At 60.6% G+C, this 27,582-nt stretch overlaps 1 protein-coding gene across 5 annotated transcripts in view; it reads left to right on the top strand.

The window, feature by feature from the left end:
• The window catches only part of UVSSA (UV stimulated scaffold protein A), a 27,326-nt gene extending 916 nt beyond the window's left edge, over positions 1–26,410 (top strand). Inside the window, exons 1-14 of one of the 5 annotated variants that reach the window (XM_081812799.1) lie at positions 23–251; positions 976–1,075; positions 2,040–2,370; positions 3,027–3,147; positions 4,016–4,372; positions 5,244–5,356; positions 5,688–5,816; positions 13,766–13,883; positions 19,961–20,099; positions 20,564–20,689; positions 21,302–21,485; positions 21,844–21,955; positions 24,438–24,612; positions 26,109–26,410. In XM_081812799.1, the coding sequence (XP_081668925.1) occupies positions 233–251; positions 976–1,075; positions 2,040–2,370; positions 3,027–3,147; positions 4,016–4,372; positions 5,244–5,356; positions 5,688–5,816; positions 13,766–13,883; positions 19,961–20,099; positions 20,564–20,689; positions 21,302–21,485; positions 21,844–21,955; positions 24,438–24,612; positions 26,109–26,202 (2,118 nt within the window). In that variant the 5' untranslated portion in view covers positions 23–232 and the 3' untranslated portion in view covers positions 26,203–26,410. Of the gene's footprint in view, positions 1–22; positions 252–843; positions 1,076–2,039; positions 2,371–3,026; positions 3,148–4,015; positions 4,373–5,243; positions 5,357–5,687; positions 5,817–13,765; positions 13,884–19,960; positions 20,100–20,563; positions 20,690–21,301; positions 21,486–21,843; positions 21,956–24,437; positions 24,613–26,108 lie in introns of those variants that run through there. The other 4 variants (XM_081812801.1, XM_081812802.1, XM_081812800.1 and 1 more) reach the window with 4 other exon arrangements.
• Positions 26,411–27,582: the final 1,172 nt, after the last annotated feature.

Here is a 27,582-nt window from a genome sequence, read left to right as displayed (position 1 = left end):
CCTCCTCCCCCCACCAGGACACCTATCCATCCTCCTCCTCCTCCCCCTCCTTCTCTTCCCTTTCTTTCCATCACACTGTCCCCTTCTCCCCGTCCTCCTCCTCCTCCCTAGGACTCGGTCCCCTCCCCCCTCCTGGACGCTCCCTCTTCCCTGGGACACCCCTCTTCTGTCTGGTGTGGCCATGGTGCCCTGGGCTTAGGAACTCTGGCAAAGTCCACCCGGTCAATGGGGGATGCTGGGAGGGTGCTCAGGTGAGCAGCTCCCTGCCCCTGCCAAGTGTGTATTGAGTTGGTGTCAGTGACAAACTTTACTGCTCGGAAAGCACCTCCTGGAGGGGCCGTGTACACCTGCTGGGCCTGGCCCCTCCTTCTACCAAATAAAACAGCCCTGCAGCCAGCCTGGCACCCATGCTGCCCTCAGGCTCAGTTCATGCTGAACGACTGACTTCCTGGGCCTTCGGCATCAGCCTTCTTTTTCCTTACTGCACATCTGCTGCGTGCTCGGCTCCGCGCTGGAGTTTTGGGTTGATCCGCCTTTGGGTCTTTGGGTGCAAGTTACAAGAGTGTAGTCACTCGCTCTTTGCAGTCTGCAGAAGCTGCCTCGTGGATTGTGAATGAACGGTGTTGTGAAGGAGAAAGTGCCACAGTCACGTTTGGGAAAAGCTCATTTGAGTTTTATTTAGGCAGTTGTATTCTTTCTTGTGTTGTTGAGGTATCTCCCACATGTGGGGTTGTAGAGCTCCAGAGTTACTATTTTGTTGTTGCGCTTTTCCTAATTTCCTAACTTACCACCAAAAATGCTGTGTCCAGAATACCATCTGAATTGTTCTATTTTTGTATCCAGGTCACGTCAGAGGCAAGGGCTGGAGGGGCCAGCCTTGCAGCCCCCTGAATGCCCAGGAGACAGCTCAGGAAACGTGTAACAAATCGTGAAGGCTAGGTGCTCATATCGCATCTCTGCTGCGCATGTCTCTAGATATGGATCAGAAACTGTCCAAGTTGGTAGAAGAGCTCACAACTTCGGGGGAACCCCAGCTGAATCCTGAGAAAATGAAGGAACTGAAGAAAATTTGCAAGTATGTCTTAAGGTTCAGCATTTCACACCAGTTGGCTGGCTCAGCAGGTCCCCCACACCGTTGGGGTCATGCCTTCCACCACCTGCATCTGTCTCAGCCCTTCGCCTGCCTGTCCCCACTGTCGCCTCTCTGAGCAGGGAAGGAAAGGTCCAGGATGTTTCCCCAGGACCCTGCAGGGCCCAGCTCTGGCAGGTGGTCACCTTGTGGGGCAGTGGTCCTTGGGGGGGACGGGTGTGTGTGGCATGAACACTTTCTAAAGGCCGTGTCAGCGGGGACCTATTGAGCGTAAGTCGAGATTTGCTGATTGTCCTTATCCTGTATTTACAAAACAGGAAAACTTAAGTGACTTTAAGTAACAAAGGCTTTAGCTTTCGACAAAAAAAATTTCAGCTCAGATTAGGTTTCAGTGTAGACCCAGAACACCCCAGAACAGTAGCAGCTTCTTTTGCAGGGAAGATAGCTGGGAAGGGCAACAGGAGGGGCAGGGTGTGTGCAGGCTCCTCGGAGGGCAGGTCCTTTCGCTTTTGCTTCGGTCCTGTGTCTGCAGGGGAGGCCGGGGGCTGGGTTCTCCGCTTGGAATGGAATCTGCTCTGATGTACTCTGACGGGCCAGATGGTGGCTCCTCGAGGCTTTCTGGGCCGTAAAGTTTTTGCGGTGACGGCTCAGCTGTGGACAGTAGTGAGAACAATGTGAAGGAGCGGCTGGCTTGTGTCCCAATAAAACTTGATGGGCACTGACGCTGGCTGTCATGATTCTCACATGTCATGAAGTATTATTTTGGTTCGTTTCAGCCATTAAAAAATGTAAAAACCATTCTTGCTTGTGGGTCGTACAGAAACAGGTGGGGACCCGAGGGCAGTTGTTGGTCCAACCTTCTCTGGACAAAGGGGAGAGGGCCTGCTGCTCTGCATGCTGTGCACACACAGAGTATTGGGCACTCAGCGAGGACAACTGGTGTCCCTAGGTCTTCAGAGGAGCAGCTCAGCCGTGCCTACCACCTGCTCATGGCCCAGCTGAGCCAGGACCACGCCGAGATCCGCCTCTCCGCATTCCAGGCCATAGATGAGCTCTTCGCCCGGTCCCATCAGTTCAGGATGCTGGTTGTTTCCAACTTTCAGGAGTTTCTGGAGCTCACACTGGGCACCGACCACGAGCAGCCCCTGCCACCTCCCAGGGAGGTGGCCCAGAGGCTGCGTCAGGCTGCCACCCGGGCCATCCAAGGGTGGAATGAGAAGTACGGTGCGGCCTACAAGAAGCTCGCCTTGGGCTACCACTTCTTAAGACACAGCAAACAGGTGGGCAGGCCACACTCTGTGCTGCGTTGGTGGACAGACTTGTCTGGCCTCAGCGGCCAGCCAGTGTTCAGGGGCAGTGGGGGGGGCTCCCAGGAGCAGGGCAGCGGCTCTGGGAGGAGGATGTGTGGAGGGAGCTGGGCCTCGGGTCCTGACTTCCACAGAAAGCCGAAATGAGGGAAAGGGGTCGGCTTCTCAGACGCGGCCCTGTTCTGTGTGCAGGAGTTGAGTCCCTTCTGGGTCTGCTGTGGGCTCTGGTGGCCTTGGGTGCATGAGACCCACCAGGACTGGCTGCTGCTGCCCCTGCCCTCCTGTCCAGGTGGCTGGCCGGTCCCCGCCACAGCCTGAGCATGCTGCCTGGCAGTACACATCCGGGCTCCCCTCCCGGGGTGTTTCCAGGCCCCTGGGTGGGGCGAGCAGCCTCCCCCCATACTCCTTGCAGCGGCTTGCTGCTTTCTGGAAGATGTGCTGGCCGTGCCTCTGCGGGGCATCGATCGTTGCTGTCAGATGTGTTTCTTGGTGTTCGAAAGAACTGGACCCCAGGGACCCAGAGGGTCTGGCTCTGTCCTGGTGCTGGCACGTCTTCTCCTAGGCCTGTGTTTGACCTATTTTCTTTGTGTTCTGTGCAGTCAGGTCTCACGTCCACTTCAATTTCCCAGGTGGATTTTCAGGACGTGAGCGCGCGGACTCTGGCAGAAAGAAAGCGGGAGGAGGAGAAGCGGAAGCGCTTGGATAGAATCTACAGGGAGAGGTCTGAGCAGGCCATCAGGGAGATGGAGGGTGAGTGAGTTCTCAGGCCTGAGGGCGCCCTGCCTGCCGCGCCTCCCAGGGCCTTGTGCAGCCCGCCCACCCTGCCGCTGCAGTGGCGGGGGGAGGGGGCAGACCCCAGCCCTGTCCCCAGGAACATCTGGGTGGCCACTGCTCTCCCGCACCCCCTGGCGGACCCGCGTGGGCACTGTGCTTCGGTGAAGGTCTTGGCTGGGGGAAGCAGGGAGTTGTGCCTGTTCACCTCATGGCCCCTGTTTGCTCTTGCCAGCGCCCAAAACCTGACGCTTCTGAGCAGCTGGCCCTTTCCGTGAGGGGCAGGCCCCAGCTGAAGGCACTTCTGGGGTGCCTGGCCCCGGAAGAGGCTGGGAGCAGTCCTCTGTCCCCTGAGGAGGGTGTTGGCCGGCCCCAGAGAGATCCTTGTCAGGAAGTAGCCGGCCGGAGCGGAACGGTCGAGCTGCGCTCCGAATGGAGGACTGGGGAGTGGTGTGTGTCCTGATGGCTCCCCAATGGCCTCTGTCCTCCGAAGCTCTGTTTGTGGTGGCACAGCCCACTTGGTGTTCCCGGGGCACCAGTGAAACTCGCAGCAGAAGTCCAGACCTGAGGCTGTTTCCAAGGACATCGCAGAGGGTGGCCTTGTGCTGCTGAGCTGGTGGCTTCTCAATGATCACCAAACCTCCACACGCCCGGGGCACCGGCCTCGGTTCGGGGAGGAAGGAGGAGGCGCAGGTTCGGGCGGCCTGCAGTCCCGTGTAACACAGCCTGCCTGCCGCTGGGGCCCCCCTGCTGCTGGGACGTGGCCCTCCTTGTGATCTCGGGCCCTGCCCTGGGGGAGTGGTGCCGTTCGCGGGCGGGCCCCGACAGGCCGTGCCTGTGTCTGCAGAGATGTCCGAGGAGATTCGGCGCTGTCTCACGGAGGTGGAGAGCTGCTTCAGGCTGCTGCTGCCCCTGGACCTCGCCGCAGGCCTGGGCGCCTCATTGCCCACAGTGGCCTTCAGTGTGTCTGAGCAGAGTGCCCCTTGCCAGGCCAGCGCTGGCAGTCACGGGGACGAGGAGCAGCCCTGCTGTAGCAAGACCCTGCCCGCCTGGGCCGGCCATCCGGGAGCTGGCAGTGGGGAGGGGCCGCCGCAGACGGCCACAGGGGCCGAGGAGGAGGACAGCGACAGCGATGAGGAAGGGTTTGTGCGGCGCCATGGACTGGGCTCCCACAAGTACACGCTAGACGTGGAGCTCTCCTCAGGTAACCGCCGACTCCTGCTGACTGGCCAGGGCACTCTTCCCTCAGCCATGGGCCCTGGGGATGCTGGCGAGAGCCCAGGCTTCTTGGGACCGTGAGCAGGGCAGGGTCTCCAAGGTTGGGGTGAGGGGTGACTTGAGGCTTGGGGTCTGTGGCTCCACCCCAAGGTCCTCCTTGTGATGGGCAGGCCTAATTCTCCAAGGGATTGGGGAGGCTGCAGTGCCTGGTCACAGGCCCATCGGGATCGGAGGGTGACTGTCAGGGATCAGGCACCCCCCACTCTGGCTTGGAGGACAACGTGGTTGGATAGCAGCTTCTCACCATGTTTGAGATGATGCAGGTGTGGTTGGGAGCCCTTTAGGGGTGTTCACAGAGGAAGGGCGGTCAGGCTGCCTAGCTGTGTGAAGATCTGCCACCCCCAGGCATCTTGGGTCCCACCAGCCCCAGGGAACTAACAGCTGTCTGGCTGGGCGGGGGGGGGGCAGCAGGCCACGTGCAGGAGGTGGGGGTGCCCGGCTGAAGACAGGCTGGGGTGGTGGGACGCGGGGGCAGGGCTGTGGGACTGAGCAGTGGTGTGGGCAGTAATGGGAAGGGGCTCCAGGGCTCCCGGGGCTCGATGGATGGGCTGGGATTTGTCCGTGAGAATGCCGCGTGGGGTCTCTCGGTCTGGTGTGGAGGGAGGCATCGGGCTCAGGCTAAAACGGTCTGCGCCAAAACCAGAATCTTAAAGTAGTGCATCTGTTCGTCAGGCACGAGGTATGGGGTCCTGGGCAGAACGTGGCTGGGGAAGGATGGGCAGCGGTGCGGGTGGTCCCTCCGTGGTGCTGGGTGACCTGCCTTGGTGCCTCCAGTGACCCTGTGTGCTTTGTTACAGACAGCCTGAGGGTGCGTGAGGACGAGGACAATCACGCTGTCATCCACTCCGCCCGGGACGCGCTCAAGCTTATCCAAAACACCTTCCTGCCAGCTGTGTGCTCCTGGGTCCAGGTGAGGTTCCCATGTGCCGGGGTGCCGGGGCAGAGTCGGGGCCACGGGGTGTGCAGGGGGGGACGCTGGGAGGGTGGGGAGGGCTGTGTGCTCCGGGGTCCAGGTGAGGTCCCCACGTGCTGGGGTGCTGGGGCAGAGTCGGGGCCACGGGGTGTGCGGTGGGGGGACACTGGAGGGGTGAGGAGGGCTGTGTGCCCCTGGGTCCAGGTGAGGTCTCCACGTGCCAGGATGCCGGGGCAGAGTCAGGGCCACGGGGTGTGCGGGGGGGGGACGCTGGGGGGGTGGGGAGGGCGCCCCAGCCGGACTGAATGATGCGCCCCCTTGTTGGCAGCTATTCACCCGCGCAGGGATCCACGGTGGGCACCTGGAAGCTGCCATCGACCTGAAGACGGAACTGGAAAGGGCCCTGAGGCGATCGGAAGAGCTGGACATCAAGCCTGAGGAGGGGCGCTGGAGGGAGGTGAGTGCTGCCAGCAGGCTGGGGAGGGGTGACAGCAAGGACACCTCCTCTTTGAGCTGTTTTCTGAGTCAGCAAGAATAACTGGGGCTTGGAAGTATTCTGGTTTCTGCCCCGCTGGGAGCTCCTTTCCTGAAATGGAAGCTTTGGCCTGGGGGGCCAGAGAGCACAGCGCAGGCCTCCCCATGGATGAGGGCGGGGACAGGGTCCAGGGCAGGAGGGCACGGGAGAGCTGTGGGAGGAGGCAGAAGGTTCTAGTTGGGAGGGAGATCTCAGGGCCCTGGAGGAGGAGGCCATGGGCTGAGCTGAGACCCAGGCCAGCTCCTCCGCACTGTTGCACCCTGAGCCTCCCGAGTGCCCAGCAGAGCCTCCCGTGAGCTGGTGAGGGCCTTCCGGGCTTCAGCGTCTTGTCCCGTTCACCTGCATCGTGGCTAAGGACGCTCGGTGTTGGGGTGTCTGCGGTAGACACAGAATCAGGACTTGTCCTCGGGCTTACGCGGAGGGCCGTGTCCCTGGCCTGGGGAGGTGGGCGCCATGGTCCCAAGCAGGGCCCTACGGAGGAGCTCCCGGGCGGCGAGGTGGGGTGAACATGCAGCCTGGTGCCCCAGTTGGGAGGCTGGTCAAGGCCAGGCATCTGCTGGTCGTGTGGTACCTCACAGGCACAGGTTTGGGAGGGGGAGGCTGGTCCCCTTGCGTGCGGGGTCCCCGGGCACGGTTGTGGAGCAGGGACAGGCCCACACTTACTGACGGGGCATGGGTGAGGTCCATCAGCTCCTGGGACACTAGGTGACTTCGGGGGCCCCCTCCCGTGGCCTGTACCAGGACCTAGACCTTAACGTCCGAGATGGACGTGAGAGCCGCGTCCCTCTGCAGGTGTCCTCGGGGCCTGCCAGCAGGGCAGGGCACTCAGAGCTGCAGCAGGGTCAGCATAGCTGCTGCCCTCTCGGAAGCAGGGAAGCGGACTCCGGAGTGCACCGCTCTGCCAGGGTGCTGGGACCCCGCACCTGGCCCACTGAGCGGCGTGTCTGCACCTCTGTTCTGGTTGGATGTAACTGTTCCCAGCAGGAGCTCTGGGGTGGGAGGAAGGAAGAGAGCAGGTTCGGAGCCATTCAGACCTAGGATGGACGGTGGCTGACACCGTGGGCCTTGGCACCCAGTGACCTTGACCCTTCCAGAGCCACTGGACACCTGTCGCAGGGCCACTGCCCTGGTGTGCACTTCTGAGGGATGGCCCCACCAGCTGTCTTCCAGGTGCAGGGTGTGGGGCCCCTGGGGACCGGCAGAGGGCGGTCTTGTCTTTCTCCCGCAAAGCTGTGGAGTCTGAAGAAAGTTCTGGGCTGGGAGCAGGGCCTGCAGGCTGCCTGGCGTTTGCCGGCTGATGTCCTAGTGGGGTTTCTGTGGGCGCGAGTTTCTTCGTAGAGCCTTGCTTGGGGGTTGTGAGCTCACCAAGAAGATAGCTGCGTGAATTTTGACCAAGGTGCTTTTTTTTTTTTTTTAATACTGAAGGAAGGTTGTTCTTTGGTCTCAGGAAGGAGGTGATCCAGTCGGCTCGTCCAGCACGTTGGGAGGGATTTATCTCTGAACGTTGGACGAGCCAGGGTCTCGGCATCAGGGCAGTGGCTGGCCTGAGAGCAGGGAGGGGTGTGGGGATTCACGGCGCCCTGAGGACCAGCCCCACCCTGCCTAGCAGGGGCTCGCACTGTGTCTGAAGGAACTGGGGGAGGCACCCTCAGGGCAGCTGGGGCTTTGGGGAGAGCCCCGGAAGCCATGAGGGCTGGTTGGGCAGCATGACCTTGTCCCGCCAGGCCTGGGGTCCGCAGCACTGCTGGGGCGGGCAGGACTCGGAGCCCAGAGCTGGCAGCAGAACCTTCTCGCCTCACGGCTCTAGGGCCCCCAGGGGAAGGGCAGGTCTCCTAACGGCCTAGGCCGGCGCCTCCCAGTGCAGGAGATGCAAGGTGCTCTGCGGGGCCGGCTCCAGCCCCAGCCCCACACAGAGCCTGGCCTGTGCCTGGACTGTTTGGGAGCCCTCGGCGCTGTCCCCAGGCATCCGAGGGAGCGTCTGGTGGGGGCAGCTCCATGCTGCTCGGGGCAGGCCGGTCAGGGAGCCTCGGGGGAGCGCTGGCGAGGGTGGGAGTCCAGCCTGGAGGATGGCTGTGGGTGAAGGGGCTCTGCCCCTCTGGCATGGGGACAGCAGGGCCGGCCGAGACTCAGACTCGCGGGTCACTGAGGCCCTGTAGGCTGCAGCTGCCTGTGGGAAGGTGGCGTGGCTTCAGTGGGAAGGGCGCATCACTGTCTCTGTCAGCCGAACGGACGCTTTCCAGACACTTCTCCACCAACTGATTTAAAAAAGGCACTGCTCCGAAGTCCTTGGAGATTGTGCTCACCCGCGCTGGCGGGCGGCGGCACCTGGACATGAAGCGATTGGGGCTCGAGTGGCTGAGTGGCAGCGCCCCTATTCAGGTGGGCGCCGCGTATCTGCACATCTGCTCGACCCTGCGCAGGGCGGGTGGCCGCGGGAGCCACTGCAGTAATTAGAAATTACCAACGAGTTGCTCCCCACTCATTTTGAAATACAACGGACGGGGCTTTAAATCATTTGCCTTAGCGTTTCCCAACCTGGCGGGGTCGGCGTGGTAACCGCATGCGCAGCTGGCCGATCTGGGGACGCTGATTCGGGAACGTGGGATTTGAGGATTTTAGAACCTCTGACAAATGTGTCAGAGATGAGCACAAACACGGGGCTCCTGTTTGGCAGCTTGGATGCTGAGGAGAAGTCGGGAGCCCAGCTGGGAACAAGCCCTTCGGGGTGGGGGTGTTGGAAGGTGTCCCGTTTCTGGTTTTGTGTTGCTGCTAGTTTCTACGTATTGTTTTTCTTTTGACATAGAGGTTCCATCTTTGAGAAATATTTAAGTCCGTTTAAATATGTTTAACTGTTTGTTTTATAGAGTGTGTCTCTGTTCTGTTTGGAAGCAGCTGGGGATAAATCTCAAATAGATCGATGTGGAGCATCATTTGGTAGATTTAGTTTCCAGCCCTCTGCTGTGGGAGAGGTGTAATAATCTGTGCCTGCTACATTCGTGAAACTGATAAAAATTCTGTATAAACTTTTAAATTGCCTGCGGTTTAATTATGTGGCCACGATCACCAATTATTGTGTATTGTGTAATTAACAAAATACTAATTTCCTACCAACTACTATGTCTGAAAAAAATAACTTCAGGCATCAGTTTATATAAACTATCAGCAGCACTTTTTTTTAATGGCTGGGTTGTATAAGCGGGTAGAATACTCACATGGGTGTTTCCGTCCTCGCCGAACACCAGTCTGACGCGGCCACAGGGTCTGGACCGCGGGCACATCCTCACGCGTTCCCAAAGCAGACATCGCCCTGCGTGGCTCTGGGAGGCTTTCCTTCCGTGCTGCCGCCCGCTGCCTGCCTGTGCAGCCTCCCCAGCTGATGGGTCGGGCCTTCTGCCGGGGAAGCACCTCCCGCCTCAGGCAGGGGCCCTGGACGCTCCTGCTGCCGTTGTGTCCACAAGTCTTCTGTGCCGTGGGAGCCACGTGAGTGCCGGCTTCCTGTAGGTGAAAAGGACAGAGCAGGAAGCCGCGGAATGAAATGTTGAATGAGTCAGGCACCCCAGGGAGGCAGGGGAACTAAATCAGCCAGCAGCCGGGACCTTGTGCGCGGCAGGGCCAGTAAACAACCTTCCCGGAGACGCGGCTCCCTCCATCACGCTGAAGGCCACGAGGTTGCAGGGCTGGGAGCCGGGGGAGGGGTCCGCACGCCTTCTGCCCTTCTCACCAGGGCTGGCAGCACACACAGGTGCCCCACTGCTCAGGGCCGGCCCTCTCCCCTGTGCCCTGGGGCCCCAGAGCGCAGCCCCGCCGCACCCAGCCCTCCCCCTGCACTGCTGCGCACCCCTTGCTCCTGAATACCTTCACCGTCATCCCTTTGATTCCACAAGCGGCCCTGTGAGGTGGGTCACGTCACTACCCCAGTACACAGGTGGTGAGACCGAGTCTGGGGGGAGGTTGTGTGAGCCTTGGCCTCGGAGGGCGCCGGCTGCCTGCATTTTGCCTGTGAAGGTTGGGCTGAGGGAGGAGAGCGTGCACAGCGGGTTTTCCTGTTCTTGTGTGGATGCCGCTTCCTTGGGTGGTGAGAACTGGGGAACCACTGTGCGCTCTGTGGGATGTGCTGTCCCGCGGCTCAGCCGCTCACATGGGCTCCCCAGGGTGGCCACTGCGGAGGAGAGGGTGCCCGTCTGCGCCGTGGCAGACTCGAGTTACCCGCCTGTGGTTCCGGGGTCACCACCTGTGTCGGGGACGGACGCACCCAGACGCAGCAGGGCTCTTGGCCCCAGCCTCGGCCTGGAAATGGTCCAGGTGTCCCGTTGACCCACAGCCTGGTTGCTTGCACCGCCTCAGGCAGTTTCCAAGGCGAGGCCTGTCGAGCACCTCATCCTGCGCAGATCTGGATCAGACAGGAAAGGGGGCCGCAGCCACTCTAGAACACAGTGACGCCCGTCTGCACCAGCTCCGTTCCCGCTGAGCAGGGGACCACGTGCTCTGCGGCCTTGTCTGTGTCCGAGCGGGCTCGCGTGCCCTGGGTGGTGTCGGCGGGGGGTCCCTGTTCCCTCGTGCTTGCCCTGGTCAGCCCCGCGCGCCCCACCGTCCTCTGCCCTCTGAAGGCGCGTCCCCAGCAGCTGGAGATGCACATGAGGTATTGGCGTAGCTGGGCAATTTGCACGGCCTTCCAGGGAGGGCATTAGCATATAAATAGCAGATGCAATGACGACCATCACAGCTGAGCACGTTTAATTTTTAGTTTATAAGATAGAATGGGGTTTTAAATGCATGGCCATCAAGCCGCTGAAAGACAAATGCAGTTTGGAGCTCACTTGTCTGACGAGGCCTTACATCATTTTTTTTTTAAAAAGGGAAACAGACACACATAAAACTGAACAAAAGTGATTTCTTGGGTGAAAAGTAATTGAGATTGCGCACCGAGTTAATTAGATCGTACAAAATTTATTTAACGGTCCCAGCTGCATCTGGGCGTGCGTTTGGCGGGCCGACCCGCTCCCAGAGCCAGGTCGCTCTTCCTTTTCCTCCTCAAATAATCAGTAACCCCGATACCCCCACTGCTGTACGCTGATTGTGTTGTATATTTTAGCCGTTTTATTGCTTGTTTAATTATGATCCCAGAGGCTCATTTTTCTAAATCCTTTTAACTGTGGGTGCGACTCCATGTGTATGAAACCGGCGGAAGGCCCGCGGCCCCCCTCTGCCTCCCAGCGGCAGCGGTTGTGGGCGTCTCCCGAAGGGCCACCGCTGTGGGAGGCGTCCGGTGGGCCACAGGGCTCTGAGCGCCTGCCCGGGCCTCCCGGGCTGCCTGCCCAGGGACTCCACCTGTTGGAGGAGGTGGGTGCACACCCCAGACGCGGCGGGGGCGGGGTGGGGGGCTGCAGAATGAGAACAGTTCATGAGTTGACCCCATTTTGAGGAGCACCCACCTTCAACCGGTTGCCGCCTCAGGGCGTGAGCTTCCTTCCCAGGATCCTCAGGCATCCACGCACCCGCGCCCTGCCCCTTGCCAGTCTGTGAGATTTGACCTTGAGGGGAGGTGGCCACCTCCCTGCCCCACTCCGGGACTGGCTCCGGCCGGGCTCCTTCCTGCCGCTGTGCCGTTTTGCCGGGCTTTTAGAGAGGGCCTCCTGGCCTGGCTGGTGGCGGTGTTCCTGTTCTCTGAGCCGGCGTTTGGCGTGAGGCCCTGGAGCAGGTCACATGGGTGTCACAGCAGTGTGACTGTGCCTGGTCATGGGGCTTCGTCCTCTGGACGTGGGTGTCACTGCCCTCCCCCAGGTGCTGGGGGTTCAGAGAGCCGACACCGCCCTGGGAACTCCATGTTGAACTTGGAGGCTTTGGAGCGCGGATTCGCGGATTTGGCGTTAGCAGCAAAGTCCGTCTCTGGCCCGGTGTCGCTGCGGTTCCAGGGGCCACCCGCGGCTAGAGGGCTCACGGCTCACGCACACAAGTAGATTGCTGCAGAGGCCAGTGCCCCGGCCGCGGGGACCCTGAGGGGGCAGTTCCTGCCCCAGTGGGTCCTCCTGGAGGTGGGTGCGGCCTGGCCCGCCTGGAGCGGTGTTAATTTAAGAACAGAGCAGCCCAGGGCTCCGTATTTCATCACAGGAATAAACAGTTTGAGTTGGGGAGAAAGAGGGTATAATTCCTAATAGTTAACTAAGCAGCGAAATATTTTTTAGGAAATGAAAATTTAGTAAGTCCCTGGTGAAATTGAGGGGTGTGAGCGGTAAGCGTAATATTTTATGAAAATGACCCCCATATTTAAAATCCGGTGCTCTCTGTTCTGCATTGTAGCACCCAGTCCACATCTACCTTTAGAAAATTAAAACACATAAATTCTGTTTAGTGTTTGATACGCACTAGCCGAGAACCGTAATGCCCTAAAACCTTGGGCTGCTTTCCACCTTTCATAAATTCCTGGGTAGATTCTATACAAAAATAATTTTCAGGTCCGTGGCTCATTGTTATTCAAACGTGATTGATCGCCGTCATTTGCCCAGCTCGGGAGTTAAGTGCCCCTGTCATTTCCAAAGAGTATAATTGGGACGTTTCACAGGTCAGTGGTGGAGACAGGCTTCCCTTTTGATCAGTGTTAGACTGATAACAAAAAATTACAGTTTCCGATGATTAATGTCTCCCGCGCTTCCCAGATGCACCGCGGTGGGGTGTACCCAAACAAAGTGCATTTGCATCTGATTGTGCCTTTTGGGGGCCAGCGGTGGCTCCCCCGCGGGCATCCCTGGGCCGCAGGTAACGGCAGATGTGGTTGCTGATGCCCCGGGTTACGGTGGCCGCCACCAGGCCCAGCTCTGCAGCGACGGGCAGCTGCGGGGGGCTGCCGGCATCTGTGACTCAGCTGAGCCTGGGGGGCCTCCTGCCCCCATTGTCACCCAGGCTCTCCATCCTCCGCCTCGACGGTGGCCCTGAGGTGTGCTGTGGAGAAAGATTTCGGAAGTGAAGGCATGTGTCATGAGGTTCTCCAGAGTTTGCCCCAGTAGTTGGCATTTATCTGACAGGGGCCTCCGTCCTGGCTGTTCCCTTCAGTGGGATTGAGACTGGGGTAAAGGTCTGCGCCCTGGTCTGGCTGAGCTGGCTCCCAAGTACTCCAGGGCCGGTTGGCAGTGGGGCGGGCGCTCCTGGTTCCTCCCTGCTGTGACCCTCTTGGGAAGGACCCATCCCGTGGGGGCTGCTCTCCTCAAGTCCAGTCCTAGGGCTGTGGGGGGTCACTGAGAATGTGGGGCCAGCTACAGAAGCCCGACTCCTGTTCCATGGTGGACCTCCGTGGAGAGGCTGGGTGCTGCCCAGCCAGCGGGTGGGGGCAGAGGGTCCGGGTCTCGTAGAAAGGAAGCCGGCCCCGTGCAGTTCTTCAGGCCCTCTGGGCAGGCTATGGTGGAGGTGGCCCCCCAGCCCCTCTGGTGGCTCTGGGGCCCTCACTATACTGACCTGGGTGGGGAAAGGGGTCTCATCCAAAGGAAACTGTTTTTTCGGTGGCTTTTTAACAAGTCATTCTTAAGGACAGAATGTTCCAGAAGTGCCGTAGTCATACCAGCATCCCCAGAGCTGCCCCCAAGAAGGGTGGGCGGTGCTTTGGCCTGGAGGGAGGGGCGGCCCTGCCTCTCACTGGGTGAGGTTGGTCTCCTGAGGCTCTGGAAACACACCTACTCCTGTGCCTCTCCCATGCATTTCAAAGGGCACCAGGTGGTGGGGCAGGTTTGTATGTGGTTTGGACACGGAGCTGCGGATCTGGCGTGAGCTCAGGAGTGGGACCAGGCCCAGAGATGATCTTCCGTCTCCAGTGCTGCGGCAGGACCGGGAACCTCCGGGCCTCTGTGCTGTGCTCATACGTAGGTCTGGGGGTGTTTCCACAGGTGGCAGCCCCAGGGGACAGGGATGAGGATGAGGACGAGGATGATGGGGACTTTGTCGAGGTCCCAGAGAAGGAGGGGTATGAGGCCTGCATCCCCGACCACCTGCGGCCGGAGTATGGTGAGTGCGGGGGGCTGGGAGGGGCTGGGTGGGGTCCTGCTAAAGATGCTGACCCTCAGGGCATGACCTCACATCTGGGGTCTGGGGCCCACTGAGCAGGGGAGCCAGCCATGGTGGGCGCCCTGCCTGCTGACACTGCAGATCTGTCACTGAAAATCTTGCAACTCTCCTTCTGTTCCCCAGGTACTCTCGGGTCGGGCTCCTCCCCAAGGCCTCCCCGCAGTGGGCTCCCGCTGTCCCTGGTGCGCAAGCCCCAGCACCCAATCAGTGGGCACAGCCAGGCTGGCGCCACACGAGGGACAGCCCTGCTGGGGACACACAAGTCTCAGCACTGGGGAGCGAGTCTAGGAGTGGGGCGGGCACCCCAGAGCAGAGAGCGCGCACAGCTCCTGTGCCCCGGGGACAGTGCTGTGGGGGACTCCCGAGGTGGCAGGAGACTGGTGACCGTTCGCTGGGCTCCTTAGTCCCCGGGCCCCATGGCTGGGGCATCCCCACTTGCCATCTGTGGAGTCATGGACTCCGCTGCTGGCCCAGGACACCTCCGTAGCTCGTGGCGGAGGAGGGCTGTTCCTGGGAAGTGCAGCCCCAGCTCTGACTGGTCTTTGCTGTCTGGGGTTTCCTTCTTTCCCGTGTCTGCACCCCAGCACAGTGGCCATCTAGCAAGAAGGGGTGTGGGCCCGCAGGATCTACCCAGCACACACAGAGGCGGCAAATAAAAACAAGACCCGTGGCTTTTGTGGAAAAACAGACCAATCGATTTCTCTCTGAGTCTGTAAGGCGAAATGTGAGTTTGTTAACCAGAGTGTAGATGACTGGAGCTCAGGTGTGGCGCTGTGGCCCAGTAGGGGCATCGTGCCAAAGTGGCACTTCCAGACCTGACGGCTGCCGTTTGCGCAGCCCCGGTTCCTCTCCCCGGGCACCAGCCTGGATGTGGGAGCAGCGGCGACCCACCCCTGCTCCCAGCCGGCCAGGGCCTGTGTGCCTGCCTCGCCCTCTGCTCCAGCCATGCGGGCCTTCACTTCTTAGCTTTTGGGTCTTCCTCTGACCGATAGGCAACCCTCCTGCCCTTTGTTCTTCCGTGTTCTTCTGCACCTGAAATGGCCTGCCATCCCCGGTTTATGCTGCTGTCCGCCCCAGAGCAGGGGCTCCCTGTGGCCAGAGGCCCCACCTGCACCCACGAAGTACCTGGGGGCTGCCTAAGGCATCTGTCGGGAGCAGTGACCGCCCTCCCGTGCCCAGGCCGGAGCCCAGCAGAAGCCCGGACACTCCCGTGGCTGCCCGTGCCCCAGGCTGGGACAGTGGGCAGTGGGGCAGGACTGCCAGGAAATAGTCCGCTCAGTGTTATCACTTCTCCAAGTTTCTGCAGCAGAGGATTCTGGTGACGGGCAGCCCGTGACTGAGAGCCTCCTGCGGCCGGCAGCGCGCCCAGCAGAGGTCCGGCTTTGAGGTGCTGGGCCCTGCCTCTGGGGCCTGGGAGCCCCACGCTGACCCTAGCTAGTCCTCTCTCCGAGGCTTTCCAGCTGCGGACACTTGCCCTGGCCCTCAGCACATGCTGCTTGGAGGGCATTGAGCCCTTTCCGCAGGAGGGAGAGCTTGTCTCTGCCCTGGGGCCGGGCTTGGTCGCCAGTTCTGATGACCGCGGTGAGCACAGCTGCGGTCCGCTAGCGCTTCGTCTGCGCCTCGTCCACTCTGCCACGCAGGCCGTGGCCCTCAGCAGGGACAGTGGGGCTGCCACCACTCCCACTGGCAAGGTGCTAGGCAGGAGCGGCAGAGGGGACTGGGCGACAGGCTGTGTGGGCCCGCCGTGCTCACAGGACGTGGACTCAGCCCGGCCGTGGCGCCACAGTGGGTGACCCTGCCTCCAGGTGTTGCCAGCTGGGGCCCAGCCCCGCCGGAGCAGAGCGGCTTCCCCACGGAGACACTCCTGATGCCGACATCTGCAAGCCTGGCAGTGCGCATGCTGCCTCCGCTGAGCTCTGCGGTGTTGGTCCGGCAGGCGGGATGCGTCCTCCTCTGTGCCCCTGTGCTCCTGAGGCCGGCAGGGCCTGAGTCCCTGGTGCCCCTGGCCTGGCCCCCGGAGGGCGCCTCGGGAGCCCAGGGAGGGAGGCAGAGACCCTGGTGGTCTCGCTGCCACCGGCTCACCCCGTTTCTCTGGAAGGCTCTCAGCATCCTGTTTGTGCCCTGGAAGGTCATGCTGGTGGCCGACGTGGATCTGTGTTTGCAGACAGGTGGGCTGCGGAGGGTCCCGGGGGTCGACTGCGTGCCCGAGACAGCCACCAGCCTAAATCCCACTGTGAGCCCCGGTGGCCCCAGGGCCCTGGAAATGTGACCGGCGAGTCAGTTCATAACGTAGTTTATATTCCGCCGCTGTTTTTTCAGTTAAATGCAGGTGAACCTGCAGTAGATTCGTCTAAATCCACACAGCTGCGGAAGCTGGTGCTTTTCTTTCTCATTTCTTTCTCTGAATTTTCACCGAGGGGCTTTTATCTTCCCCTTAATCCTACCATTTCTGTCAGGACATAATCTCTTTCTCAAATTTACATTTTAATTACAAGGCCAGCTGAACTAGGTAAAATCAATAATGTCAAGCTCGGCGGCCTAACTCCACGCGGAAGCCGCAGCCTCTCCATTTCCCACTATCGATTTCATCGCTCCCACCCTGTCTGCCTTAGTGCTCCAGGCAAATGGGTGCCACTTGGTCAATTTAAACAAAAAAGGGGATTTGGGCATTTGTAGGATTCTTTCGAAAAGCAAATGTGGGAGTAAATTTGAGCCAGGCTCCTGTTCGGGGGAGGCCCACGCCCCTCTGATGGCTGGGCGCAGCTGGCCTCCAGCTCTGCTGGAGAATGCTTGCTCCTGGGCCTGAGGCATGCCGTCTGCTTTTTGGGGTTTTACTTTGAAAGTGTATGTCAGCGAGATTGATTTTCTACAACAATGTGAAAATGGTAGTGTTTTTTTAGCGCCCTGAGTATTTACTCTGCTTTAACACGCTTACCCATCTTTTTAATGGTTTAAAACAACAAATCAATGAAAAATATATTTCATTCTTGTAACTCCTAGGAATTCTCATATTGATCCTTAGGCTGTGATTGTATCCATCTAAATGCCACAAGGCCCACTTATCAGCCTCCCCCCCGCCGCCCCCCGCACCAGGCCGCGTGCGTGTGGTCCGCGCGCACACTCGTGGGGCTGACTGACCGCGACAGGCTCTTGTCAGCATCCAGGGTAGGGGTGTTGGGGGGTTTTGAGAGCTGGGGCTAGGGTGTCATGGTGACGATGGAGCCTGGTCTGTCGTCCCCACACTGGGGGACCCGTCACTCCCGAGCAGCTCCATCTTCCACTCCCAGCCGCGGGAACCTGAGAAAGGGCAGCGGGCAGGCTTGCCGGGCGTCTGGAGTAGGCGCCGGCAGGTGTTTCCTGCGAAGGGCCCGTGGGCTTCTGGAGCCCACGCGAAACCAGCTGTGTGCAGCCACGTGCCGGGAAAACCATGCACCGAAAGCGGCCCATCCGCTGACGCCCACGAAGGACTGGGCTGGCCGTCTCGAGGTCGAGTCAGGCTGCCCCTGCTGCAGAGAGCCCACGCCCGAAGCAGACGCGGCCCCTCCCAGCGGCACCGGCCCAGCGAGACTCTTCCTCGAGTCCCGAATGGCCGGGAAGCCTTCCCTGGTGTCCAGTCCTCGGTGCTGCCATGTCCTTCCCGATTTTCTCTCTAAATCCAGTATTCCTGCTTCGGTGTTGGAGAGTGCTGGGTGGAGCTGTGTTCAGCAGGACCCTCGACCCCGCGAGTCTGCGTGCTCAGGAAGGGTGTGTGTGTCACTTTCGACATCTGGGTCTCCATTGCCCTTTGCTCGGCTCCTTCTGACCGCTCCGTGACCGAGGGACCGTGGTCTGGGGACGCTGAGGTCCCTCGGTCCTCCTGCCTGGTGGTCCTGTCAGGTGTGCGTGTGTTCTGGAAGGCTTTGCGGATACTCTCCCTTGCGGCTGTGGATTTGACCTTTTTGATCTGTTCTATGAGGGTTTGCAGAGCCGGCCATGGCAAGCCCTTGAGCTGCTTACCACGTGCACCGCGTCTCTCCTCGTATGTCCGTTCTGAGCTTGAACCCCGGTCGTCCTGGCGACACTGCCGTCCCCGCTTTCTCTGTCCCACTTGCAGGGTGAGTCCACGTGGCCGTCTTCAGCTTCATTGTTCTGTTGACTGTTCGCTTTAAGTGGGTCTTGTGTGGACCACAAGTTGCTAAAAGTTTTAGGACTAATCTGCCTTTTAGCTGATTTTAATCCATTTAATGAATTGTTTCTAGTTGTTCAATGTCCCGGGCACTTTACTGCCCACCCACTTGTTTTTTCCTTTTTCCCACCTTTTGTTTGGTAGGTTAATGCTTCTGTTTGTTTTTAAAACATTCATTAAATGTTAATACAGTTGTAAGATCATTGATTTTTCTGAGGGTTATCCTGCGTTTTTGAAAGCTTCATCCCCATGTTTCCTGTGCACGGTTCCGGTCACAGCGTAAGGATGTCTGCACCACCCCGCCCCCGCGGCCCTCCTCAGCCCCGCGCCGTGCTCGCTCTGGTGCTGGGTGTGCGCTGGGAGGCACGGCCATCACTTCGCACTTACACTCGCATGCCTTGCCGCAAACTCGCTTTCCTTCCTGACAGATCGATTACTTTCTCGGGGAGTGTTTTCTTTTTTTTTTTTTTTTAAGATTTTATTTATTTGCGAGAGAGAGAATGAGAGACAGAGAGCACGAGAGGGAGGAGGGTCAGAGGGAGAAGCAGACCCCCCACCGAGCAGGGAGCCTGATGCGGGACTCGATCCCGGGACTCCAGGATCATGACCTGAGCCGAAGGCAGTCGCTTAACCGACTGAGCCACCCAGGTGCCCTCGGGGAGTGTTTTCAAAGCAGGCCTTCCGGCGGCTCCAGAAGGGGTCTCGTGTGCGTGAGGCCGTCCATCACGGGCACCGCGAGATGCTAGTGAGCTAGATAGAAAGTTCTGAGTGTGAACATCTTTTCCTTCAATCTTCTCAGGACGACCTCCGGAGACTTCACCTTCACCGTCACTGTTAAAAATGCTGGTATTGGTAGGATGCTTGTCTTTCAAGGTCTTTCATCCGCCTTTTTTCTTTGGAAGCTTTTTGGATCTTTCTCTTCATTTTCAGTGTCCTTAAATTTCCTCGTAACTGTACCAGCCGTGTTTTCTCCGTCTCTTTCTTGGCACTCAGCAGGCCCTTTTGGTCTTTCCCAAATTCCAAGAAAATTGGGAGTCTTATTTCTTCAGCTGTTTCCAAACTCCAGTTATATTTTCTGCGCTTCTGGGGTCCAGTAACGAGGATGCTGACACACGCGTGCCGTGCATCTGGTCTCCCCACCTGAGCCGTGAAAGCTGCCCCTGGCTTCATCCCCCGCCTGCTGCCCGGGGTGCCCGCCACTCACATGCACCTCCGCCTGCCTGGCGAGTTGTTACCGCTTTCTGTGCGGGGGGTCTCCACTCTCCCCTCCTTTTCCCAAGCTCCGGGCCCCTAGGCCCTTGGGAGCGTGTGGCACGCTTGACCTGCTTGACATCGCGTCCTCTGGGACACGCCGCTCAGCCTGTTTCCTTCCTTCCTGGCAGGTCGCAGTTCTCAAGGTGTGAGTGCACTCAGCCTGCAGGCCCTCAGCGGGGAGAGTGCTCAGTGCAGGCCCTTGGCCCCCACAGCGAGTGTGGGGAGGGGGCGACTCCCACGGGGTGCCGTGCCTGTGGTGACCTCATCCACACCCTGTGCCGCCCTGGGACCCTGGCTTGCACGGGGCGGGGGGCTGTGCGCCCCACAGAGGGGCCAGCAGGGGTCAGGGAGGGCCCTGATAGTGTTGAAGAATCTGCTTTCACCCTGTTCTGAGGACTTGGGGATGGACGCTGGCCTGCAGAGGTCAGCGGCCCGGTGGCCTCGTCTTTGGTGTTGGGAGACGCCAGCGTGGTGGGCTCATCTGGCTGGCGGCCGGGCAGGTGCCGCGTGGAGCCATGGGATGGAGCACGATGCCCCCGCGGGTTGGTCTGGGCTCGTGGGAACGGTGGCTGGGAACAACAGCACATCTGTGTTCCAGGGCTGGAGAAAGACCCAGCTGCACTGGGCTTGCAGGCGAGGAAGATGGCGAGGAGGGATGAGGAGGCACGTGACCCCACCTCTGCTGCTGCCCAGCTGCATCAGCTGCATGGACGCTTGCCCCCTCCCCCGAGCCCCAGGTGACTTCCAGATGCCCTGCCTCTGCCCAGGGCGTTGACCTGCCTCCTCAAGCTGCCGAGTCCCCTCTGGCTGTGCGGGGGCAGCCCTGGGTGCGCCCCGGGCCGGGAGAGCACCTGCCACTATCTGTGCCTAGGGCAGGGCTTGCACGGGATGGGGGCCCCTCAGAGAGCTGGCATGTCAGCCAGGGCACGGGGGCGGATGTCAGGGCATCCCCAGGCCCAGGATGAAGACCAGAGATCCGAGACCGGCTCCCTGCAGACCGCTGGGGCTTGGTGCTGGGCTTCTCACGGGTCCCAGAGGCTGCCCTGGAGCCCGGGCCCAAGGTGGCAGAGGTCACTGCTCCAGTGTGTTGACCCAGGGGCTCTGTGTCTGCTCGGGGAGGGAGGACGACGAGGGGGGAGGCAGGTGGCTATGGCCGGCTCTTGCGTGCACAGTCAGGGTGTCCTGTTTGTGGCCTCGCCAGGACACCTGTGGGACCGGACGAGGCTGGGAAGCTGGCAGCGGAGTGGGCCCGGGCGCCTGTCGTGCCCTTCGGGGTGGACCTGTGTTACTGGGGCCAGGAGCAGCCGATGGCGGGGAGGATCCTCAAGTGAGTGTGGGTGTGTCTGGTCCTGCCTTTCCCCGGCCGGCGAGCACACCACCGGGCCCAGGGCCTGGCTCTGCCTTACGGTCCCTGCAGGGGCGATCACCACACGCAGGCTGTACTGGGACCATAGAACTGTGGCCGGGGGGGCGGGGGGGGCCTGGACTTTTTCTGAACCTTCCTGTGGCTCCCTGGGGAGACGTCCTGCACCGTCTTCCTACACAGTCTGGCATCGTGAGGTGTGAAGGGTGGCTGCCTGGGCCGAGGCCCTTCCTGATCCGTCCTCGCCCCTCCGGTGCAGACTCAGACCTCCACACAGGCCAGGCCTGGGGTCTGCAAGGACTTTCTGGGGAGCTGTCCCCTCGCAGTGCTTGCGACGCTCTCTGTGGGGCCGCAGACGAGAAGGGGGCACAGGTGCATCCCCCAGGCGAGCCCCCGCCCCCCAGCGCTGCCTGTCCTGCCAGGCTGTGGGCAGCCATGGAGGCTGTGGACAGGGGACGACTCGAGGTTTGGCTTGTGGCGCCTGTGGTGGGGTCCAGGAGTCTCTGTGACCTGCTCTCCTCGGGCTGCCTGGCCTGGAGCCACACTGTCGGCAGCATCCCTGGGCGGCTGTTGCAGGCGTGACTCTGAGCACCGCTTCTGGAAGCCCAGCGAGGTGGACGCGGAAGTGGACAGCGCCAGCGTCCCAGAGATGCCGTGGAACCGCTGCATCACCTTCGCGGGCAAGTTCGAGCCCGTGCGGCACCAGTGCCGCGCCCCGAGGCCCGACGGCCGGCTCTGCGAGCGCCAGGACCGGCTGAAGGTGAGGCGGCGGCCGGGGCCGGGACGGATGCCGCAGGGCTTCGCTGGGCCAGGACAGGGCGGCCAGATGGAGTGCTGGGCTCCAGCCGGCCGGTGCGAAGCCCGCCGTGGCCTTCAGCTGGGCCCCCTTCCCAGGGAGGGCTTGTCCGTGGCTGGCGGGCCTCGTGCCGGCGTCGGGAGTCTGACATCCAGGACCCGGGGGGCTCTGCACTGGTTCCCGCGTCCCTGCTCTCCACGGCACCTCCTGAGCCCAAGATGCACTGAGTGCTGGGCGGCCAGTGTGAAGGGAGGTGGCTTTGGCCAGGCCGATGGAGGCCCCAGCCTCCCTGCTGCCAGAACGGCTCTCCTCTTTGTCACAGTGCCCTTTCCATGGGAAGATCATCCCCAGAGACGAGGCGGGCCGGCCCCTCCACCCGGAGGATAGGGCCTGGGAACAGAGGCAGCAGCTGCGGAGACAGGCAGGGCGTGCAGGTAAGTCTGGGGGCTGGAGCAAACGGTGGACACTGTGTGGGGGGACGGCCTGGGACCCTGGCAGCCACCTGCCGCCTCCAGCATGGTCGTAACTCAAAGCGGTGCCGCAGGGGACACGGGCTTCTAGTTGGGCCACGTGTTCTTGTTGCTGCCACTGGGGGACACGGAATCATGGCCAGAAACCACCAGCATGTTGTTTGGTGGTTCGGGTTCTGGGTTTTGAGTCACGTTTTTAAGGAAACGGGGGAATGGAGGTAAGAAAAGTTATTGGCTGAAGCCCGTCCTCCAGAGAGGAGAGCAGCACGTTCACACCAGGTGGACACTTGCCCCGTTGCCTGGCCCACATCCTCTGCTCTGCAGCCCAGCAGGTTCCGGGCACGTGTGCGTGTGGGCTGTGTGCGTGTCCGGGCGGATGCGAGGAGGTGCCAGGCAGGCCCTGAGCCCTAAGGCTCGGGAGCCAGGTCTCCAGAGGCTGGCCCAGGGTTCTAGCTCGCAGGCTAGCTTCAGGCCTTGAGCCATGTAAGCATCGTTTGCAGGACAACTTGGGGAGCTTGTCTCAACACAGTATGTGTGTCAGCGCCTCATGCTGGGCACGTGCCACATGCTGGCCACCACGTGACTCCCAAGGATCCCTGAACAGCAGGGCCACGGGGTGTCCCCCAGAAGGGGCCGTCACTGGGCAGCACGCGGGCACGCTCAGAACGGGGGGGCACCCACCAGATCCCTGATCTGTCTCAGTGTCTCTGTGGTTTGTCAAGCCTGGGCTAGGGTCTGGAGGTCCTGGCTGCCTGGGGCTCTCGCTGTCCCAAGAAAGCCACATCGCCGACCCAGAGCCCCGATGAAGGGAAGGCGGACGTGTGCGTGGGGGCAGTGCTGGCCTGCACGTGAGGGTCCCAGCCAGGCCGTGTTTGTCGTCATTAGTGGGGTTTTTCCCTTTGACAGATGGGAGATTTCAGGCTGACACTGTGTCTGAGCCCCCTGGGCCATGGACGGTGGCAAGGAGGGGCCCCTGACCTGCTAATCCGCGGGGCGAGGCCTTCCCTGGTGGCTCACACTCAGGAGCAAATTAAGTGCGTATTTTTTGTGTCAGCCCTGAAGAGTATCTGGTTCTCCAGCCCTCGGTGACTTGTTAACAACAGGTACCGGGCTGTGGCCGCGGGCCGGCGCTGGCCAGTCAGATGTGAAATAGCATCTCTTTACTAACTACACTATTGATCCCCGCCTCCCTCGCACGCGGGCAATTTTCTTTTCCCTGCTGCTAACCTTGGTGACAATGCACGCCGAGCTCCAGGGCCCGCCAGCGCACAGGAAGGCCGCGCGGCCCCGGCGTCTATTGATTTTCTTCGAAGGCTTTTAAATTGTTCCTTCATTTTACTGAGATGCTCATTCCATCTCTACCGGGCGCCAGTATTTTTCCGTGGTGTTTAAACAATTGCTCCATTCACTGGGCTCCTAAACTGTGGCGCCTTCTTATTACAGGAGATAAACTGTTGAGACAGTTTTCCTTAATCTCAGATTAATCGTTCCTGGATCTGAATTGTGCAGCCCTGTACTCCTTCACCTCATAACATCAACTTGGGGAGGCCTAGCCATCTGTCTGTCTGGGGCGCACATTCCGTGGGTTTCCCGCGGGCGTGGGGGCGCCATCGGAGTGTGGGGCGCCTGGCACCCTTCCGTGAGCCAGGCTTGGTGTCCGCAAGTCTGGGCACATGAGGGGGGCTGTGCTGTCGCATCCCTGACCGGGATGGCCTTCTGGAGGCGGCCAGGCTGGACGGCGCCCTGGCTCACGGAGCCCACCCCCACCTTTCAGAGGCCAAGCAGCGCCCCCTGGGGCCAGGATGGGAAGGAGCAGCCAGGGCAGTAGCAGGGCCTTGGGCACCCTGGGCGTTAGACAGTGGAAGCTTCCCTGAGCCCCGGCCGATGAGCACACTGGCGAGGCCGGGCTCTGTGGGACCTGGCGCACCGTCTCCTGCCGCCTTGCCTGGCCTGGGCCGTGGCAGACCACACGTGGCAAGAAGAGCAGAGCTGTCCAGGTGAACTGACCCCCTCGTTGCTGAAGCCTGTTGCCAAGTCCTCTTTGGACCAGTAAAAAAGCTCGACCTGTCCTGACCCCTTGGCCCTGGCCGCCCCTGGTGCACACAAACACCAGTCAGCAGATGGGTCTGGCCACCGTAATTGGGGGCCTGCTGGGGCCCAGTCCAGCTGGAGGCAGGGAAGTAGCCTGCCGCGGGCACCCGTCTCAGCTGCCTTCCTGCCCCGGGGGTCAGTGGATGCACCAGATGAGGCCTCTGGGTCCTGTCCCGGGACCCCTGTGGGTCCCGGGACAGGGGTGGGGAGCTCTGCCTTGCCATCTGCCCCCTTTGTCGCTGGCCGGCAGTGGGCAAGCTGAGCCGACCCTTGAGGCAAGGAGGGGTCAGGGCTCGAGTGAGAGGCTCTCTGGTCAGTGACAGAAGTGTCTTGAAATCTCGGGGTCTTTTTGCAGGTTGGCAGGACCCCGAGTTTATGAGAGATGTGGAGGCTGCCACGGGAGTGGACCTTGGCTCGTCTAGGTCCAGCGGGAGAGGCAAGGGCAAGCGGAGGAAGCACCCTGGCCTCACCGACCTGAAGCAGCAGGCCGACACTGCCCGCGCACGCATCGCCAAGAAGGTGTTTGCTAAGTAAGAGCTCCTTGCGGCATGCCTGCCCCCACCCCCCTGGATTTGGGGATGCAGGAGGTGGGCTGACTGAGCTCCAAGACACTGTCAAGGCCTGGGGCCCCTAGCTCCTCTCTACTACACATTTCTCCCTGTGACCACCAGGCCCCCCGGGCGGGATGGGCGCTCCTAGCCAGCAGGGCCATGGGTGGGCCATTCAGGAGCAGAGCCTGGAGCTGGTCACCCCGAAGGGATGGATGAGCTGCTTCTCTAGCGGAGGGGCTTCACTGACCAGCCAGCACATCCTCATTTCCTGGTGGGGGGGTGAGGTCTCCATGGGGGCTGCTGGTACGGAGCCAGCTCCATGGCCCTCCCTTGCCCAGCTGACCCAGAAGGGCTCTCGTAGTCAGTGCCCAGCGGTGTCCACCTGGTAACAGCCAGCAGGGGAGTACCTTCCAAGGCTGGTGGGGTGGGGTGGGAGGCACCACACAGGTCTCCGCTCCAGCAGAGCGTGGCCAGTGCTGCCGGGGAGGTGGGTAAGGGACGGGGCATCTCCACAGCCCAGCTGGATGTGCCTGGGGGTTGGGAATTCGGCAGGGCCAGGGCAGGAAGGCCGCCAGCCAGCACTCTCACTGCCTGCCTGCCACTGGGGCTGGCCAGACAAAGGCATTTGGGGTGCTTGTATAGGAAGCCCCGTGAGGCCATGGCCTCCCTGGTTGAATTTATGCTCAGGTTGTGGGTGCCATCAGGCCGTCCTCGTGGGCCAGGCTTCTCAAGCAGACGCCTGGAAGGCGTTCAGCTCCGTGTGGCGGGTGAAGGAGGCTTTTCCTGTCCTCCTGGCCAGCGTCACCATGTGCTTGGCCTGAGTGGGGTCGCACAGGAGGGCGGCTTCCTCAGTGCCCGCATGGAGCCCCCATGAGCTTGTCCTGTTGGAGGGCCACAGGTGACCGAGCCCCGGGGTTGCACCCGGCGGTCACACGGGCACTTGGGGGCAGCGGAGCATCCCTGCTTGGCGGCCTCGGAGGCTTCCTGCTGGGTACGGAGTCCTGCTGAGTCCAGGCCCTCGGTGGCACAGCACCCAGGCCAGGCAGCGAGACGCACTTGATAGCCCGTCTGTGTGTTTTTGCTGCAGGACTGCAGTGCTGCCCCGTGGCTCTGTCCTGGGGCGCTGTGCACGTGCCTGGGCAAGCTGGGCAGGGTCTGCATCTGACGCTGCCTTGTTGAATCTGCCCTGAAGCTGCTCCCCACCAGCCTGCTGGGCAGGCTCTGCCTTCATTCTGGGTGCAGCCTGGTGCTGGCGAGATTAGGGATCCTGGGAGCTGCCTTCAGGGCTCAGGGAACCCACAGGGTTAGTGTCACAGTTGCTTTTATTTCTGAGCTGTGTCGCCCATCTGCAGGGAGTCAGTGGTCTGCGTGTGGCAGCCGCCGGGGACCAGGACCTGACCCCAGCCAGACCACGGTCGGAGCCCGGAGACCTGGCCGGGCTTCCCTGATCGTGTCTTGCTTCGCTTTCCCCACAGAGCCGCTGTGCAGAGGGTGGTCACAGCCATGAATCAGATGGACCGGAAGAAGCACGAGAAGTTTGCAAACCAGTTTAACTATGCACTGACTTAGAGGGCCAGACTGGGTGTGTGTGGTCCCCTCTGGTCGTCTGCTCTTCTCCCTCGGCCAGGGCACCAGGATCGGAGCGCAGACACAGGACTGGGCTGTAACCACAGCCACTGTTGTTATGTGTGTTTCGTGTGAGGAAAGAGTGTGTATTCTAGTCACAGTTCCCCAGAGGTATGGACTCCCCCTGCCCTGGGGAGCCACAGCCATCCGGGTTATGGGTCTGGCCCGCCCGAGAGCCTGGAGGTGACGTGGGCAGCGTGGCTCAGTGGGGCATCTGGCAAAGCCTGTCCCCATGTCACCCCAAGCCCCACTTCCCAGCCTTTTCCCTGGGCAGTAGGAGGGACTCGGGGGGACTCTAGGAACCCTCATGCTTCTATGTAAACACTGTTTCTAAGACAAGCTGGGAAGTAAACCGTTCAGCGTCGCACCTTGCGTTTCCAGCTCACAGGGCGTTTTGGTGATGGTTCTGCATTAGAATGTCAACAACTACTTCTCTACTTCTTTGTTTTTCAAAAATAGCTTTATACTTCCACACCCTAGAATTCACCCTTTCAAAGTGTACCACGTAGCGTGGCATGAGGTATGTTGTACAACCTGGACCACCTGTTTGCAGAACTTTCCATCACTCCAGAAGAAAGCCTGTCCCTGTTAGCGGTCACTCCCCTACTCCTTCCTCCAGCCCCTGGCCCTTTCTGGATGGACGGCATCCTGGCAACGCGTGGCCTTTCGCATCTGGTTCGTCCACTTAGCACAGTGTCTCCCGGGTTCTTCCATGTTGTGGAATGCGTCAGAGCCCTGTGCCCTTTTACTGCCCACTGATGACACCACAGTGTGGGCACAGCACGCTGTTCATCTGTTTATCACTGGCATCTGGGTTGTTCTCACACTGGCCGTGATGAGTGATGGTTCTGTGAACGTGTGTGCAAGTCTTGCGTGGACATGGATTTTCATTTCTTTTAGGTTTACGCCTAGAAGTGGAATCGCTAGCTCACTTGGCAACTCTGTGTTTAACTTGTTGATGAACCGCCAGACTGTTCCCCAGCAGCTGCACCATTTGACTTACCTTCACAGTGCGTGAGGGTTCCAGTTTCTCTGTGTTTTTGCCAATACGTTATCTGTGTTTCATCTTAGCCATCTTGGTATGAAATGGTATCTTTTATTTTTTTTTAAGATGTTATTTATTTGAGAGGGAGAACATGAGAGAGGGGAGGGGCAGAGGCAGAGGGAGAAGCAGGCTTCCCGCGGAGCAGGGAGCCCGATGCGGGGTTTGACCCCAGGACCCTGGGACCATGACCTGAGCCGAAGGCAGATGCTTAACCAGCTGAGCCACCCAGGTGCCCCTGAGGTGGTATCTTGATTTGCATTTTAATTTGTATTTTCCTA

The sequence above is a fragment of the Leptonychotes weddellii genome, chromosome 2 (assembly GCF_054177405.1).
Source record: "Leptonychotes weddellii isolate Sample4059 chromosome 2, ASM5417740v2, whole genome shotgun sequence".
Lineage (NCBI taxonomy): Eukaryota > Metazoa > Chordata > Mammalia > Carnivora > Phocidae > Leptonychotes > Leptonychotes weddellii.
The sequence above is the reverse complement of the archived record's forward strand: the minus strand, read 5'-3'. Positions and strand labels throughout refer to the sequence as shown.